General features: G+C 34.0%; 3 protein-coding genes across 4 annotated transcripts; 2 read left to right on the plus strand and 1 right to left on the minus strand.

Moving 5' to 3' along the window:
* Positions 1-368: 368 nt before the first annotated feature.
* LOC118053372 (dol-P-Glc:Glc(2)Man(9)GlcNAc(2)-PP-Dol alpha-1,2-glucosyltransferase) lies at positions 369-4,030 on the plus strand. Of its 2 annotated transcripts, XM_035064606.2 has the most exons (8): positions 369-639; positions 731-819; positions 1,055-1,388; positions 2,180-2,453; positions 2,564-2,701; positions 2,776-2,980; positions 3,158-3,300; positions 3,416-4,030. In XM_035064606.2, exons 1-8 carry the CDS (start codon positions 550-552, stop codon positions 3,667-3,669), a joined length of 1,527 nt encoding a protein of 508 aa, XP_034920497.1. In that variant the 5' UTR covers positions 369-549; the 3' UTR covers positions 3,670-4,030. The 2 variants fall into 2 exon arrangements, with proteins under 2 accessions (XP_034920497.1, XP_034920498.1); XM_035064607.1 differs by lacking the exon at positions 369-639 and having other exon boundaries at positions 1,096-1,388.
* A 1,471-nt stretch (positions 4,031-5,501) lies between these two features.
* Positions 5,502-10,219, plus strand: LOC118053373 (pectin acetylesterase 5). Its single transcript, XM_035064608.2, has 12 exons — positions 5,502-6,091; positions 6,189-6,271; positions 6,350-6,479; positions 6,564-6,643; positions 6,723-6,812; positions 7,043-7,167; positions 7,535-7,595; positions 8,093-8,146; positions 8,255-8,332; positions 8,429-8,534; positions 9,239-9,384; positions 9,592-10,219. The coding sequence occupies exons 1-12, from the start codon at positions 5,863-5,865 to the stop codon at positions 9,697-9,699; spliced, it is 1,290 nt and encodes a 429-aa protein (XP_034920499.1). The 5' UTR covers positions 5,502-5,862; the 3' UTR covers positions 9,700-10,219.
* A 2,671-nt stretch (positions 10,220-12,890) lies between these two features.
* On the minus strand, positions 12,891-16,012 carry LOC118053374 (probable protein phosphatase 2C 4). The gene is made up of 4 exons (XM_035064609.2): positions 14,243-16,012; positions 14,033-14,146; positions 13,612-13,876; positions 12,891-13,529 (listed from the first exon to the last, which is right to left on the minus strand). Exons 1-4 carry the CDS (start codon positions 15,827-15,829, stop codon positions 13,414-13,416), a joined length of 2,082 nt encoding a protein of 693 aa, XP_034920500.1. The 5' UTR covers positions 15,830-16,012; the 3' UTR covers positions 12,891-13,413.
* Between the last annotated feature and the right edge of the window lie 3,121 nt (positions 16,013-19,133).

Below are 19,133 nucleotides of genomic sequence, written 5' to 3' on the forward strand. Positions count from 1 at the left end.
TATGAAGAAAAGTTTAAATTTAAAAAGACAAAGTAGGGGCAACTTATTTGTCAATTAAAAAGTAAGAATGTTTAATTTACACCTTTTTTTCTAAGTCAAGTGCTTTAAAATATAGTATCGTTACATTTTATTCATAAAAAATCTAATAAATCCTTTTTTTCCTGAGAAAACTGACGGGGGATGAATTCGTTGAGGAAAGAAAAGTATGGGAAAAAGCAGCAAAAGTTTGAAGTTTAGGGATTGATTTGTTACTAATCATATAGGTTGATCCGGGCCTAGGGAACCAAAAAAAAAAGGAGGAGGGCTTGAAATAAATTGGATTCGTGCAATATAAATGGGCCAAAAAATTTAGATTACTTAACTGGGCTGATTTGGAAGACTTTGGCCCCTTCGCCTTTCTGGTTTCACTTTCACAGTGGCATTCTGTCTCGCCGCCGGCGTATTTTTCCCTTCTAATTTTCAGTTTTCCCTCGTTGCTTTTCTCGCTTCCTCTCCGAAAACCTGGCCTTGTCCCAAGAGATATCAATTACATAATTATTTAAATCTGGGATGGGTAGAATAGCAGTCGCATTGATAGTGAGCTCTTGGGTTATTCCCATATCAATCCTCGTCAATCGAATTGTACCTGAACCATACATGGTAAGATTATTGGTAAAACCCATGTCCATTTTTTTTTGTTAATTTTCATGTTTGATCACACATTTGTAAAGAAGAATTACACCCTGTGCAGGACGAGATTTTCCATATTCCTCAGGCTCAACAATATTGCAAAGGCAATTTTGCAAGTTGGGATCCCATGATCACTACTCCACCTGGCCTGTATTTGCTCTCTCTCTCTCACTTCTTTTAATTTCTAGCTTGATAAAAGAACAAAAAATCTGATTGATTTATGCTTCCCCAGTTGTCAAATTAGTAAAATAGTGATTTTTTGTTTTGAGATTGAATTTGATAATTTTGCTTGAATCTCAGTGTGTATTTGGGCTCTATATAATTGTACTAGGATGGTTATGTCATTGGAGGAGTTGATATGTTTGCAATGTAAAAACTCTTGCAGGTACTATCTTTCACTTGCCCATGTTGCTTCTTTGTTTCCAGGCATGTTTTTCGTACGTGGGGTGTCATTGTTCTCTGAATTGTGCTCCACGGCAATTCTTCGCTCTGTGAATGGTGTATTGGCAATATTATGTAGTGTTATTGTATACGAGATCATCACCCTCTTGAGACCAAATATTGATGAAAGAAAAGCAACAATTTTTGCGGTGGTTCTGGCGCTGTACCCGCTCCACTGGTTCTTCACGTTCCTTTATTATACAGATGTTGCATCACTTACTACAGTTCTTGCTATGTATCTTGCATGCTTGAAGAAGAAATACCACTTAAGTGCATTGGTAAACGAGTTAGCTCCAGTTCTCTTTTTGCATGATTATCTAGTATACTATTTATCCATATAGCATTAACATGTTCCTTATAGGGTGTGGAATTCTTTTTCTTATTTTTTGATTGATACTGGAGCATCCCTGGCGGCTTGGACTTTCCAAGGAGGAGGGAAACTTTGAAGGAATTTGACCAGGAGGTTTAGTTTCATATAGTAAACTCTTAAGAAATGAGAACCTGAACTTGAAGTATTAGAATCTCAGATGCTCCTTAAAGTTTAGTTCATCTACCAGAATTCTTGGATACACTTGATATTTTCTCTAGCATCAGAACCTCATTGACTACTTGTCATTCTTATGCAGTCCCTAGTTCAAGCAATTTCCAGTAAACATTTTATTATTGCCGTGCTGTTGCTAAACATAGTGGTTGATTTTCTGTTTCGTTTTCACAAATTTAACTATTAGAGCATGCAATTAGCTGCTCCATGCAATTAGTTTCTCCTTCATTTACCTCAATGACCAAGAACTGTAGACTTCAAGAACCTGAAGTAGACAAGTTGATTGAGGAGCAATGCACCAAGTGTCTTGAAAGTAGGAGAGTGCAATTTCTATGATACAATAATAATATGGCGTGCTGCTTGGATGTTTCAATGGTGGTTTTTATTATTGACAAGAGACTTTTGTGCTACTGTGTTTCTGGAGATGCAATAAAATCATACTATAAGAAACCATGATGAAATTTTAAAGATCACTGCTGTCATTTTGATTTCTTACAAATGCTCATTTTTTATTTTGTTTTTGTGCAGCTTGGAGCCTATGCAGTTTTCATCCGACAGACGAATATTGTCTGGATGCTTTTTGTTGCATGCACTGGGGTCATGGATATTACTCTGACCCATCAAAGAGAGAGTGTGAAAGTAGACAACTTAAATACCACGGGCAACAAAACTGGCCATTCAGTCCCAAACAATCACATCATAGTTGGCTCAAACATGAGAAGACGAAAGCCCAATAGTGCTGTGGATAACAGCAAAAGTTCTATGACGAGTGCACTCACCTATTCAACAAGCCATCCATCAGGTTCTGTTTCGCTTATTGTTTGGTTTAATGAGTTCAGTGATTTATGAAGTTTTCCTAAATTCTTCTGCGCATGTGCTTTTGTTTTACACCATTCTAGTACTGTATTGCAGGTTTTCTTGATGAGATTAAGGCAATCTGTTTGACATCATGGAATATGAAGTCAAAACTTTTATTCTCCTTTAGCCCCTTCTTTATAGTATTGGTGGCCTTTGTTGCTTTTGTCCGTTGGAATGGGAGTGTAGTTCTTGGTACTACTCATGCTATCTTCCTACCATCATAATTAGCAAGAGTTTGTTTCTCACTCTTTTTCTGAATGTCACAGGTGCAAAAGAAGCTCATGCAGTTTCTCCACATTTTGCACAGTTAATGTATTTTAGTCTGGTTTCTTCTCTGGCATTGGCTCCCCTGCATTTCTCTTTGGATCAAGCTGTGCATCTGTTTTGGTCATTCTGGAAGAAAAGGCCCCTTGGTTTTTGTCAATGGATAGTGGCTCTTACTGCCGGCTTTCTCTCTGTGCATTCTTACAGGTTAGTTCAGTTAGGCAAGCTTATTTGGCAAATAAATTAAAATAGTGATCCCATTGCTTCTCCACTGCGACTTGAACTAGATATGTGTTCTGATGTATTGGTTCTTTTTACCCCCCAATGCTTAAATACTTGCCACTCTTTGTCACTGTTTCATCATTTAGTTGATTACTGTTGCAGCATAGCTCATGCCTATCTCCTTGCTGACAATCGGCACTATACCTTTTATCTTTGGCGGAAGGTCATCCAATCTCATCAGTCAACGAAGTACCTTCTGGTCCCACTTTATGTCTATTCATGGTTTTCCATCTTCAGAGTATTGGGTTAGTACTTGCTGTCTTCATCTTCTTCTTTTTTTTCCTTTTCCCTTGTCATCTAAGATTTTATTTGGTTTTGTTACCCTGATTCCTTTTTTATGTCATTTATTGGCAAGGAAAGCTAGACCAAAAATTTGGGTATTGGCATATTTCTTGGCTACAGCTGCAGTTCTAGTTCCTGCTCCACTTATTGAATTCAGATACTATACCATACCATTCTACTTCTTGATGCTTCACTCCCATACGGTTGATATTCAAAGTTTGGTCCTCATCGGACTTGGATATGTGGTAACCAATGTTTTCACAATGTTTATGTTCTTGTTTAGGCCATTTAATTGGAGCCATGAGCCTGGGAAACAGAGGTTTATTTGGTAGATAGGTTATTGAGAAAAGAAATTATAAATTCACATACAATGTTTATCCCTTGCTCACTGGTTAAGAGAATAGAAATGACCTCTATCTCTGTCCCTGTCCTGGTTCCTGGACTGTGATTCTGTGGACGCCGCGACCACTTTTGGTATTAGAGGGAAATGGCTTCAACTGTGATTTTAATGGTTTCAATTTATTCAATGAATTAACAACTCGTCCGCTTGCCGCTGTCAATACAGTAGTTCCCCCCAGGTTGTGTATGAAACTGCATGACTGGCAAAATCGTTGTTGAAACATGCCAACTGTTTCGTAAACTATCATGGAAAGGCAGTTTGCCTGTTTGGTATAAATGCTGTTCTTAGTTGTAGTTCCACTGTTCCAGGCGATTTGTGATGTTGTTGGTTTTGCCCTGAGGTGGATTTTGTAAATGGTATAAATGCTGCTCTTAGTTGTAAATGTTAGATCATATAAATGCTAAATGAGTTTTTAAAGTTCCGAAAGCTTCATTTTATATTTTCTATCTTATTCCGAATTGCTTTTACTAGCCTTCTACCTTACCTGCGTTGCGGGTAGTATTTCAGAAACTCGGTCTACTTTTTCTAAAATTTCCGTAGTAAAACACCTCCTTTATTGAATTCATCTCAAGAAGATGAACCCGATGATGCAGAGGTTGGCATACTTTGTAGCTGAAATGTAGCCATTCCAATACCTTTCTCTCATTGATTCTCTCCGATGATTTTCTATTTTCTCTTTCAATATTCAGGGTCTAAAACATGGAAAGAATCGAGTCTGGTACCAAACACATGAATTGTTGAAACAACATGGACCAAATGATAGGAAAATTAAAACTTCAGGATCAAATTAAAGTTTTTTATGCCAAAATCTAAATGACACGTTTTGCTGTTCTTTGTTATAGTTGGCCCCTCTTAATATTTTTTTTAACTGCAATTGGAGCCTGATTTGACCAAAAAGTCTTTAAATTGATCCTTTTATATGAATCAAAACTTTGTGTGCAAGATAATATGCTTCTATACAAAAAAATCATGATAATGTAACATGAAAAGATGAGATTGTAAAGAATAAAAGTTTGATGACAAAAAAAAAAAAAAAAAACATTGCGGAATTTGAACAATTAGATCTTGTGAGTCAACTTGGAGGTCACTCAACCTAGCTCCTTACTTTGCTTAATTTGAAATTAAATTATATGGGAGTTGAACTAATATAACATAAGCAACTTGATCAAAACCATGTTTGACTAAAACCAAATATACTATCACTTTATTTTTTTAAATATAAATATTAACTAGACAATATTTTGGTGGACTCAATTTAATTTTTTAGGCAAGATGAAGGTCAAGGAATATTTTAATGGAACTCCTTTAGTTGAAAAATAATTCGCAAAAACCAAGAATGATTTTTTTTATGGCCAGAATCTTAGCCAACCAAAAACTTTATCTGTTTCATTGTTTTTGGTGATCTTATTTTTCTCAAACTAGGAACTAAGATGGAAACAAAAAAAAAGTTTTGGATCAAAATGCTTGACCCTAATCTAAAAGAATCAAGAAAGGAACTTTGACGAAATCCAAAGACAAAATTTAGAAAAAAAGTGAGGATAAAAAAAAACACAGGCAAGCCTTTCAGGCCCATCTAAGCTACTTGATATCAGGCTAGGAAACTCTCTGTCTTAGCAAATGAGCTATATCGATATTGGGCTACCAAACCAAACATATTTTTATGAACACACTTTAAAAGGATTAATTTGGGGGCAATTATATATATATATATATATTTTTTTTTTTTTTTTTTGTGTGTGGTTGTACTAGGTTATTTCTCCGGTCGCTTCCCCTTCGTGGCATCGCCAATCACCCTAAAACGGATTTTACTACCGACGAGGATTCAAACTATGATCACCTCACATGAAAAACTAACCCCTGGCTGCTATACCCAACTGTCGTTGCTCGGGAATCATAATTACTCCATAGTTCACCTTTCGTAAAAAGAGAAAAAATAAACTTAAATTTCAGAGGTACAAGTTCTAACCCATTAATCAAACAGTGGAAGCACTATCCAAATTTTAAATGGTACCACCTCAATACATTAGTCATTAGGCAATAGTGGAGCATGTATCTTTTGCTGAGTTGAGTTGAGAGTTAAGAGGGAGTGAACTTTGAACTGAAGGCAAGGAGGAAGGCGAGTGAGATGGCAAATGTTAATCCTAATCTGAGGCTTCGAGGTTTGTTCTTATGGTGGAGAAAGTGGGGCAAGAAGGACTGGGCAATTGCAGCCGTCGGTTTCTCCATCATCGTCTTTATTCTCACTTACTTGTCCCGGCCCTTACCCTTACCCTTAGATCCCGCGGCCACCACATCCACAACAGACAATCTAGTAGGCCTGACCCTGCTACACAATGCCAGAGATAGAGGCGCCCGTATTCTCTTCTTTTCTTTTCTATCTCTATTATTCGATTCGATCTGATCTAATCCAATCAAATGATATTTGTTTATTTGATTCTTTTGTGATTGCAGTTTGTTTAGATGGAAGTTTGCCTGGCTACCATTTCCGGAAAGGATTTGGATCTGGCTCTAACAGTTGGATTCTTCACATTGAGGTATTATTATTAGTAGTAGTAATTTTGTGTGTTTATTTTATACCTCTTCTTCAATAACTGAGTGATAACACCCCCAAGGGCGGAGGGTGGTGCAATACGATAGGATCATGTTTGCAACGGAAGTCAACGGCATTAGGATCCTCTAGCTACATGGACCACGAAGTCCCCTTTTCTGGGATATTAAGCCATCAATCCTCTCAAAATCCTGGTCAACTTCTTTTCCCATTTCTAGTAGCTAGCTAGCTAGCTCCAGTTCATCGCTAATATTATTTAATCATCATGTTCTCTTCAGATTTCTTTAACTGGAATAAAGTCAAGATACGTTACTGTGATGGCGCATCTTTTGCTGGCCATTCACAATATGAGTTTAAGGTAAAGAAAAGATTATCAACACCCGCATCCTACTATAAAGAAACTAGCCTATCTTTTTTTTAATGACTTTTTTTTACAGAATGGTACCAAGCTTCTATTCAGAGGCCACCTCATCTGGGAAGCCCTTATGGATGAACTGTTATCAATCGGCTTATCCAATGCCAAACAGGTAGCTTCTCCGTCCTTTAAATTGTTGTGTGCAAACATGTCCTGTTTTTGACACTTGTCAGTGGTATCTTCACCAGTTATAATACTACCAGAGGGGGGAATTTCTGTTGCACCCACCTTTTCTTTCTTGTTTTGTGCTGTCTTTATATGTTAGAATTAGACAATCTTGCTGCCCAGCATTTTTTTCTGACCACTTTCCATTCTTGCCAATGAATTTTGAAAAATTTGCAGGCTCTTCTTTCTGGATGCTCTGCTGGAGGATTAGCAACTCTTATTCACTGTGATGACTTTCGAGAACTTCTGCCAAAGGATGCAACGGTCAAATGTCTTGCTGATGCAGGTTTTTTCCTTGATGAGTATGTTTTTGCATGCATACTACTGTTTGGTGTACCGATATTTTTAGCTAGCATGACCTGTGATTTGTTTGATGCCTGAATCAGTTTTTTGCATCGTTGTGGGTTGTGTTGAACATTCAGTATCTTTTTTCTCATCTTCTTCTCTCTTACCATAACCGCTCTTTGCTACACGAGGTTAGCAATTATAAATTTTCTCCAGAATTAGTATGGATAACTATTAGCTATACAGCACCAGAGGATGTGGAAAGTCCTGCATCTTTTGTGTTTAGCAATTACCACTCTTCTATAATGCTTCTTTACTGGTCTTTATATGTTCTAAGTGACTAAATACACCAAAAAACCCAATCTGTTACTTTCTTTATTGCAGGAAAGATGTTCTTGGAAATAACACCATGGGATCTTTCTATCGAGATGTTACCCAGCTTCAGGTTTTACTCATTCTTTAGTTATGCCCTTATCATCTTACATAATTTTAAGCTAGATGGGATCACTGCTGCCTTATCCTTCACAATTTCTCTCTATGTTGGTGGTTAACATGCATGATGTATTGGACTTATGTGATGGATGAAGCTAAGTCAGTGTCATATCAATGGTAAAAAAGATTTGACCATTTATTAATTTGATAAGAATATCTTCAAAATGACAATCTTTTTGCCATTTTGAGTTTGAAGTCAATTCATATGTTTCATTGACTTTGAAAACTTCAATTAGAATATGTACTTTAGTGCCTTCTATCATCTTGAACTAGTGTTGTTGCTACAAATTGTGATCTTTTAGGGGGTTGTATGTTTATATTTTTGGTGCTGCTGCAAATTGGCAATTACAATTAGTAAATTGTCAATGCAAATTACAAGTAAAAAAGGGGAAGAAGTGAATTCACAAGCCGTCATGGCTCACATAATTTGTTTACGTGTCCTTCTGCCAGGGCGTAGTGAAAAGTTTGCGGAAGAACTGTATAACAAGAATGGACCCATATAAGGCAGGTTCTTTTCCCCTTTTCTCCGTGTATGTGGTTTTGTTTGTCAAATTGTTAAGAAGTTCGTGTTGCTCCTTAATCATGATTGTTGCTCGTGAATTTTAATGCCAGTGTCTCTTTCCTCAAGAAATCATTAAAGAAACAAGGACCCCAATTTTCCTTGTCAACCCAGCTTATGATTTTTGGCAGGTGATTTCATTCACAAAAAGTATCTTCAATTTGTCATAATTTGCAACCTTTTCATGTTCCATCCTGAACCTCGCTAATAGGATAAAATAAAATTAGATACAACACATCTTGGTACCAGATGCATCAGATCCTCAAGGCTATTGGAAAAGATGCAGAATGAACCTTCGCTATTGTAATCCTAGCCAGATGGAAATACTGCAAGGTAATTAGTTCTTACTTTAAAGTCCAAAATAATTCCTGTCATCATGAATCTCAAAACCATCATTATTCTATGAAAGATCAAACAAAAGAAAAAAAGAACAAGAAAAGATGTATTGTTATGTAAAATATGTGTTGTCCAAGTAGCCTAAGTTGGGAGCGAGCATTTGAAGCCATGCATTTATGGAGTTGAAAATTAGTTAGAGCAGATGAACACGGCCATCCAAACATAGTTTTTCTTTTGTCTGTGATCACTGATCATAAAATACATCTACACTTTTTCATCTTGAACATGTCCGGTGTGTTTAAAAGTGGGAATGATGTGATAAATGATTAAGGTCATTTGAGATGTAACCATATTGGTATTGTTAGGATCAATTTAGAAGGCAACACGGTGAGATCATGAAATAGGGTGCCCATACCAAGAGTTTGGTTTGGTTCAGTTCTGTGTATTTTTCTCCATATGCCCTTAAGCAATGGTTAACGGTTGGATTGTTAGTTTATTGTACACATGTTGAGAACTTCAGATTAGAACTGTCTTTCAGGTACAGGGTGGATAAAACAAGTAAAATGGAATCTAGCTAACATGAAATTCCTTACTCATTGTGCCTGTAACATTTATTAGGCATCTGAACTGCCTTGCCTTTTCTTGCCGATGATGTGGTTTCTGTTTGTCGCTTTCCTGCTCCTGCTTGTTATCGTGTACAGGTTTCCGTAGTTCTATGCTGAAAGCACTGAGTGATTTCCAGCAAAAAAAGGAAGGGGGGTTGTTCATAAATTCTTGCTTTATTCATTGTCAAACATGGATGGCTGAGACATGGCATTCATCTACATCTCCTAGAATGAACGATAAGGTGAGAACATTTTATCATCTCACATGTTAGGTTGGTTTACATACAATCAAAATGTTTCTGTATGATTCCGTGTCACCGTGGTTTTGAGCTGCAATTGGTGCCTGTTACAACTGAAGCTTCATTCCAAGTCACTTTTAGTTTCCTTTATATTTGTATCAAAACATTTTCTTAGTATGCTGCTGATTACCCTTGCGACCCTTGTAACAGACCATTGCAGAGTCAGTAGGTGATTGGTACTTCAACCGTAACATTGTAAAGCAAATTGACTGCCCTTATCCATGCAACCCCACTTGCTATAACATGGATTTTACTTGATTTTGATGAAGCTCCGCAGTCTGGACTATCTAGCTTTTCTTTCGGTAACTCTTAACTTCTGATCTCCAATATCTCCACTTAATTCAATGGCAACTCTCAAGTGCTTTTTCTCCGAAGCACGGCCAGCAACATTGGAAACAAGGCGTGCAAAACTACTGATGTAGTTGATGACTTGATTCTCATTGTTAATGGAGAAGACAGCACGGTTTTTAGTTTGCACTTGTTCACACTACCCAGGTACCCTCTATTGTTTTCAAGGAAGCCATGGTCAATGGTATCAGAACACATGCTTATTTACTTTGCTCTATTGGCTTTGTATATTATTGATAAAGTACTGCCACCCCACTCTATCCAATCTCTCCCTCGTTGTAATATGTTGAGATGCTTTTCCTGTTATTTATTCGACTCCCCACGTTGAAAGAAAAAAAAATCTCAGTTTTCATTTCTTGGTATAAAATATTGAGTTGACCTTTGAAGCAAGTAAAATGGATTGTCATGGTGGCCCGCAGTTGACCTTCGATTTATATCTTGGGAAATTATCTCAACATTTTAGGTTTAGTTTTCAACATTTCCTTGCAAGTTTAATTGCTTTTAGTCTATCTTCATATTTTAGTTCATTTTTTTTTAATTTAAATTGAAGAAAATATCTTAACCCTACATGATTTATTAAAAGAATTGTCACATGATGTTAAGGGTTTTTTTTTCATAATTACTATTTAAAAAGAATAAATTAGTATAGCTGAGTTTTTCACATGAGGCTATTTTACGGCTGGAAAATGAATCAAAATATAATAATATATTTAAAACAATTAAACTCTTAGAAGCACATATTGAGTTGATTCCCTTGATATTCCTAATTTTCCACCGGTGGTTGGAATTTGGGATGATGGTCAAACTGGAGCCAAATCAGTCATAGAAATAAAAAATCTTTCAGGAGTTTTTCAAAATGTTTTTTTAATTTAAAAACATATTAAATAAATGTTTTTTATTTTGATTTTAATATATTAATATTTAAAAAATTAAAAATATTATTTTAAATTATAAAACATTTTATGTATCAGAAAAGGAGGATCATCACCATACCATCATCGTGCTCGTGTCCGCACATTTTTATATTAATTAGTTGGTCACCAGATGCCTAAACCACACTGCCAGCTGCCGACATAAAAATATAAAGTTTTTTTTAGAACTTCGTGCATCATGCTTCAAAACTCCAGCACGTAAATCTTATATGTTGCTTTGGTTCAAGTATATTCACAGCCTGTGATTCTGTTGAAAATTGGAGGGGTTGTTTTTTAAAGTATTTTTTATTTAAATATATATTAAAATAATAATTTTTTATATTTTAAAAATTATTTTTAATATTAATGTATTAAAATAATTTAAATACATTAAAAAAATTAATTTTAAATTAAAAAAATAAAAAAATTAATTTTTTTTAAAAATACTTTTGAAACACAAAAACAAATAAAGGTTATTGAATTAATAAATTAAACCTCTTGTTTTATAAAATAAAGTAAATAAATCCTTTAGTTTAGAAAAGTAATTCTTAAATCTATTTGTAACTTAATCTTTTTCATCCATTTCATATTCTCTTAATTTTATTTTATTTTTTTTGAAAAAATAGAAGAAAATGTAGATGATACAGAAAGCAATCATTAAGAAAAGAAGACGTTTCTCGAAATAAAACAATATTTAATCAGTTACCGCTGATTAAATAAATTATTAATTAGTTCTTAAAATCTAATAAATTATTTAATTCGTTTAACTAAATTATAACTAGTTTATTATTTACTCAGCTGGCCTACATAAAAAATAAAAAGAAAAGAGTAATAAAAACTAAGATGGCCATTAAGTCATTTAAAACTACCTTTTAATGGTATTTAAGAGTATAATAACAATTTTTTTAAGGTATTTTTTATTTGAAAATACATCAAAATAATATTTTTTATATTAAAAATTATTTTTAATATCAATATATCAAAATAATTTAAAAAATATAAAAAAATAAATTTTTTAAAATAAATTTAATTGAGATACTATTTAGAACATAGTTATAAATGAAATCTTAGGAGGTGCTTAGGAGTTTAGTTAACTAGTTACATATACTTTTTAAAATATTTTTCACTTAAAAATATATTAAAATATTTTTTTATTTTAAAAAAATTATTTTTAACATTAACAAATTAAAATATTTTTTTAAAAAATAAAATTATTAATTTAAAAAAAAGTTATATTCTCTTAAAATTACTAAAAATAAACAGATGCTTAACATCATCTAAATCGATAGGATCAAATTTTGTTCCCATCATGAATAGAAGGGGAGAGAGAGAACGGACTCTAAAATAGGAGTAGTTGAATGCCTCTCCCACGCCAATGCCAAAGAATTTCACTAACAAAAATAAAAATAAAGAGTGAAAATGACAGATGTCAACGAATACCTAAAAAGGATATTCTTTGTAGCTTGGACTAAGTATACAGGCTTTTGTTTTCTATAATCCATCGTAGTTTTATTCTTTATTTTAATTAAGTTGTTTTACTGCTGACACTCATTTTTTTTATGATGTAATGAGATAAAAAAAAAATGAAGTTGTTGAATCCACTCGGTTAAAATAAATCAAATGACAAGTTTGAAGAGTCTATTCAAATTAATTTAATATGTTATTATTTTGATATTTTAAAAATTACCATTTTAATTTTTTTAAATTAAATTATATTTGACTAATAATCTAAAATACATATAAATCTGTTAAATTGATAAGTTTTATTGGATGAATCCTCGTGGTGGTTTAATATGAAACTTCTATTAAATAAAGATTTAGTTAGAGAGGTTGACCATCAATTAATCTAGATTAAATTTCTCGTTTAACAATTTTTTTTTTTTTGAAAAAACATTTTAAAAAAAAAATTAACCCCAGCTGCAGCATTATCGAGCTAATTATTTAGTATGAGCTAAAGCCCAGCCTTTGCATCCAGCGAAGCCTCCATGGACAAGACTCCTTGTTGTGTTCTCTCTTATTTAAGAAAGGGTACAATAGTCAGTTAAATATCAAGGATAGCCGACTTGAATTTTTAATATCAGCCCTGAAGTCATCATCCCACTGTTTTTTGTTTTTTTTTTTTTTTTTTTAAAAAAAAAAAAGAACTAAAAAGTCCGAGCCCGTTGTTTCTCGAACAGAGAATAATAGGCTATGGAGCGGGTTGTAATTCAAGGAAAAACGCGTTACAGATTAAAGACAAAATCAATCATGGAACTCGTTGACTATCACCATCATCACCGTCGTCATCATCATCATCCCAACTCCAATGCCTTGCATGCATTTTTATATTTATTGGCTGTTGAAAGAGAACTGTATCTTCTCGACAGAGGATGGCCTGCGCCATGCTCACCCTCACGTATATCTTATTACTCCAAGTGTTTGTGACGCGCATTAAGTTATGCAAGCTTCCTTGCAATCAACTACTTCTTGTCTTAAATGTGATGGCTGTTTGAAGATAACCTCATCATTAAAAGCAAAGAAAAGCAAGAACACTTGCATTAACTACCAATTCAATGGTGATCTTCACAGACTGATGGGCAAGTTGATAACGAGCTGACTTTTATTAAAGCATGGCAAAAACCTAATTGGTATTTTACAATCACTATAATTCAGGCAAAAATGAGATGAATTTCAAGAAAAATGGTCAGTCCCCCCTCTCTTTTTTCTGGAGTATTTAAACAGACGAACGCCATATCCTACCTTCCAAGGAAATAATGATAACAGAAACATCGTCATGGTACCTGCGACGCTCTCCTTGTGGAATCTCAAGCAACTCGTGGAAGTCCATGCCTGCAAAATATGAAGCCATTTACACGAGATTTTGATTTGCTTCATAGGATTTGAGGCCCATAATGTCGTAACTCTTACTTACCAGAGTTCTTGGCTGCGCGAAACAGAACTTCTTCGATTAGATGCTGTGCTGGATCTCCCTCGGGAAATGCAGCAATAAAAGAGCCAACCTCCAACACAGCTTCTTGATTGGTGAAGTATTGATAGAGCCCATCGGAGGACAATATCAAGAATCTGTCCTTCGGACTCAGTCTGTGGTGGTATAACGATGGAGTACATGTAACGTACGGAGAGGTTCCGATGTAATCAATCCTGAACATCTCCAAGAGTATATCGTTCCACTTTGGCTGCCAAAATAACACCAGAGGCAGAGGATTCAACGACACAAGACAAGGTATTAGCAAGACAGATTGAATCAATACATTCTCGATCCCGATTCCTGACTAAAATGGAGTGATCTTTGCCTAATTTGTTGCATTTTGAATATAAAGAATCTTGCATACCTGTTTGAGAAAGCCAACCCCAAAGGCTCGGGTAACCTTCAAGTAACCTTTGACCCTGTCGTTCATTACTGCAGAAACATCTTCAGGATGTTCCTTCTTGATCCTCTCAACTTCCTGGTATTCAGAAAACGCAGGTTTTAGTCTGCCTTGTCAACAGAGAGAAAGAAAACTCAAAATGGGTTTAACAAGAGGCAAGAAACCGAACATCACCTTATCTACATATGTGGAGTGATCCATAGTCAGCTGAATTGAATTCAAGTTACGCAGCCTGCAAAGCTCGTCGCCATCGAAATCTTCAATTCTATCACGCTTGCTTTCCTCATTGATAATCTCCAAATCCTGGATTCCTTTCCTTAATCCAGGAACGGTTATGCCTTTCTGGGCCAGAACCGCACGACTATCGCCAACATTCATCAAGTAAACATCTTCCCCCTTCATCAGCATCACCAGAACACAAGAACCCATCAAAGCCAATTCTGGATTGTCGGTTGCCATTCTATCAGCACTCTCAAAATAGGCTTCCTCTGTCTTCCTCAATGCCTGCGAAAGCGCTCTCAAAACATCATAATGGTTAGCTCCGTTAGAGTAGCAGTTCATTTTCTCTTTCAATTTCAAATTCAACTTCTCTTCCCTTCTCTTCGTGTCACCACCTTTAGACGTACGCTTCAAATTCTTTCCATGCTTTCTCTTCAGATCATCATAATAATTTCCTACTAACGGAGAATTTTCTTGATCAATTAAATGCAAAACGCCCTCTGCTTTTGTTGCTGTGGATTCAACGTTGTCATTATTATTCCACAGCAACTCCTTAAGCTCCTTATGGATGTTGGTATAAAGATAAGAAAGCAAATAATCAGGGGCATCAGGTCCATTAAAACCATCATAAATCCCCACAAAAATCCACCCATGTTCTTCTGATATCACTACATGTACTCTATCCTCACCAGCTTTCCCTTGTGCCCATTGTAGATTCTGGCTCCCAATTGAGTACTCACTCGCCAAATCCTCATGACCAGTATCATCATCAACAGCAAGAACTTGATCAATCACTTTGACATTTCTAGTACTTGCTGATTCTTTAACTCTTATGGGTGCCACCATAAGCTTTTGGCCTCGTGAGATAGTATTAGATATTGCTCTTTTTAAAGTCTTTATTAAACCGGCCTGTTGTTTCTTGGGTTTAACTTCAACTTCATCAATACTAGTAACAAGGGCAGCATGAGAGAAACTACTACTCTGCAACTGATTAGTGGCGCTATGATTAACAGTACTGATGTCCTTGTCTTTTTCTTTATCAAACGGACCTGAATAGAAACTAGCGGGATCAATGGGACCTGATAGAAATCCACGCTCGATAGGACCTGATAAAAAGCCACGTTCTATAGGACCTGAATAACCTGACGATGAGAGGACACCGGAGCCACGAGGGACAGGCTGAAGAGGGAGGGAAGCGAAAGAATCAGAGCTTTCAAAAGTGGATGCTCGATCCAAACCAGAGCTGTTGGAGCAGAGAGTATCATTAAGAGAGGTTGAGGATGTTGTTGATGTGTTGGCGCTTAGAGAGGCTCCGGAGATGGACCGAAACGTTGTTGTTTCCAGCTGAGAGTGGATTTTGTTGTTGTGGCTGCTGCTGCTGCTGCAGAGTCTGGAAGCTGGGTGAATGTATGGGCGGATGTAACAGAAGGAGTGACCTAGTCCCTCCCGGCCATAATTATCAATGGAGATATCATGGTGCCGGGCTGAGATGTCCCCTGCCCTGGCAAAACAGTGACTCCCTTTTGTGACACAGTTGCCCATTAATCGAAACAATTAGTGACTGCGTCTCAATAAACTTGGAAGTTGATGGTTGTTTGTATTTGATTGTTCATAGCAGGTAGCTAACAAGCTAAACTGGTTTTTGCAGGAGAGGAGGTAGAAGAGAGGAGAGAAGAGCTACAGCAGCAATGGATTGAACACTACTATTCCATAGGAATTGTAAAAGGAGATAGATAGTGGAGGGGGGGGGATCAGTTGACTTTTGAGGGCATTTTGCTGGTCAGTTTTGTTTAACAATAATTATGAGTTATTGTTTATTTGAAATTATTTTTTTTCAAGTGTTAATGGAGAATTTGACTCTGGGAATCGCGTGGAGAAAGCGATGCTTGGTTCTCCTACTTCTACTATTAGTATTTTATATAATAGAATAAAAGGTGGGAATAATCATCAAAAGTCAAACCTTTTTTTTTTTTTGGGGGGGGGGGAATAACACGCTAATGGCTACCAATCAATTTGTCTGCAATTGAGACTTTATTATTGTTCGTTATTGAGAATGGTGCAAATGATGCATTCCAATCCCATGCGAGTTATGATCTCATAAGAAACTCAGAATTGAGAGTGGAATTCATGCATAAACAACAACACTTCATGTCGTGTGATTGCATTTCATGTTTATGGGAAAAGGGCAGGTGTTGTCCATGTCTTTTTCTTTCTTTCTTTCCTTTTCTGATGGCAAGCATGATATCGATTATATTAATTTCATATATAGTTAAGATGTGCCTAGGATATGGTGTGTTTGGCAGCATCATTTCATGAAATTTTAAATTTTTTATGTTTTAAATTAATTTTTTTGATGTTTTTAAATTATTGTTATGTGATAAATAAATTTTAAAAAATAAATAAAATATTTTTACGATGAATTTTCAAGTAAAAAACCTTTTGAAGCACAACTGCAACAACACTTTCAAATAAACTTTTATACTGTCGAATCATGCTTTTCATTCACTGCCTAAAAAAACTAAATGGTGTGGATGTTTTACTATAGTTTAATCCACGGTAAAATGTGTCTCGAGTTGTAGTAAAATTACCTTTGCATTAAGCTTCTTGGGTGGGGGTGTTGATGTCTTTTTCTTTTTATACAGTAAAAATACTCTTTTACCGTCGAGGTCAATAAAATACAGAATTGTGATCAAGAGCTTTCTTGACTTTGCATAAGCTTCTTAACAATAAAAATACGATTTTTCCCCCATAGTCAAAAAAAAATTATTGTATTGCTGGATAAAGATATTTTAGAGTTTTCAGATTTTACTGTACAGTGCAGATGCATCTTTAATCTTGGAACAAACAAGATATAAACTTAGTATTTTGAGGTATTTTTATACTTTTATATGGGTATTTTGTGTAATTATTGAGGTCAAGAGGGTATTTTGGTATTTTTATATTTTGAGTGGCACATGAAAGTTTAGGTGGTCGAATTGTCGCAAGTGGTAGTTTGATTTTTTTTTCCTCTTTTTTTCTTTCTCCTAACAAGTAATATATATCATTGTCCTTTTTGTTTCTTACTTTTCAATTTCAATCCTCATTCTATTTATTTTTTATTTTGTTCCCTTTTCATTTATAGAAGTTTTATTCTTTTCAATTTAGTCATTCAATTGTAATTTCGCATATTCTCGATTACTATCAAAAAAAAAAATTGTAATTTCTCATATATTTAATTTTTCATTTTGGTCCTCATTTTTTAAAATTTCTAATTTTATACTTGACACTTTTGTTGAAGTTTTTTTCTTTCAATTTCATTATTTAATCAAATTTTTTGTTGTTTTATTTTTTGTAGTTTGATTCTAATTCTTTTGATTATTTTTTCCTTTTATTAGAGCTAATTTTAAATTCATCTAAACCCTCCAATTGAAATTTTTTATCCCTCTAATTAATTTTTTTTCAATCATTTTGTGTAATTAACTTTTTTTTCTAATTTGATATTTATTTTGTTGGAAATTCAACTTTGTATAATCTTATTGTTATGCATTAGGTTTTTTTACATATTGGTTTTGTGATTATCTTTAAATTTTTTATATGAATTTATCTCGGTCTCATGATTTAAGTCATGATTTTTGCATGTTTTTTTTTGTTAAGATAAGTGTTTTTTAGTTGTTTTAATCTATTTTATTTTTCAAGATATTATTCTAATTTATCTATAATTTTTTATATATAAAAAATAATTTATTTTTTAAAATAAATAATATTCATTTTTAAATTATATTGTTGACATGTTCAGCGTTTTATATTATTTTTTATAACGTGAAATTATTTAATTAATTTTATTTTTTATTTATTTTTTAAATTATGAATTTTTAAAAACATAATTAATATGTTATAACCTGCAACAAAGCATAGGTTAAATAGCGAATATGCTATACTATGCCCAAATTATAATATTTGAAATTTAAAATATTCCTCAACTCACTTCCTCCATTCGTTGAAAGGAAAAGCCACCCTTAAAATTTACGAGGGAATTTTTTTTTTCTTTCATTGCGGGTCAACTTCGGCATTTTAGAATATTAATTAGAGCAACTTGCAAATGTATATACAAATATCCATAATATCTTCAAACGACTTGAACCACTACCATTGACAAACAATGTCAAAGTGCATCCGAGGGAATTTTTTATAAATAAAAAACAATCTAAAATTTTCTAACTGAAATTATTTAAAAAAATCAAAAAATCATTCAATTTAATTAATGTCAAATTGGTTCTATTAATATTACAGATAATTCAATTCATTTACTTATTCTATTTTGATGTGTTGATGTTAAAAAATTATTTTTAAAAAATTAAAAAATATTATTTTGATATATTTTTAAATGAAAAATACTTTAAAAAACAATCGCAATTATATTTTTAAAAAGATCTTATAAAAAGAAAATTTACCGGTATTTTAGATTATTCAGTTTTTTCAAATATTGGTTTTCATCAAAATTGTGGATCATTTAATTAATTTCGGATCACTTCGAATTATTTGGCTATGCATTTGTCTTTTTTTTTTTTTTTTGGCAAAAATATTTCTATTGTTGGAAGGTCTGATATTTGGACCAACCGAAAACCAGTTTTTTTAAAAAACAATTAGCACAATAATCTAAAACATGTGGCAGAATAATATAATTAAAAAAACATCTGATAAAATAACACATTTTACTTTATTATTATTTTTAATTGTAACTAGACCGCAGTTCAAAAAACAATAATTATTATTGCTTGCGTTTTAGAAGGAGAATAAATTGAATTAAATTAAATTAGTAAATAAATAATAAGTAAAAGCCGCCTCTCTCTTCCCTTCAAACCTTGCC

This window comes from Populus alba, chromosome 6, assembly GCF_005239225.2.
Source record: "Populus alba chromosome 6, ASM523922v2, whole genome shotgun sequence".
NCBI classification, from domain to species: Eukaryota; Viridiplantae; Streptophyta; class Magnoliopsida; order Malpighiales; family Salicaceae; genus Populus; species Populus alba.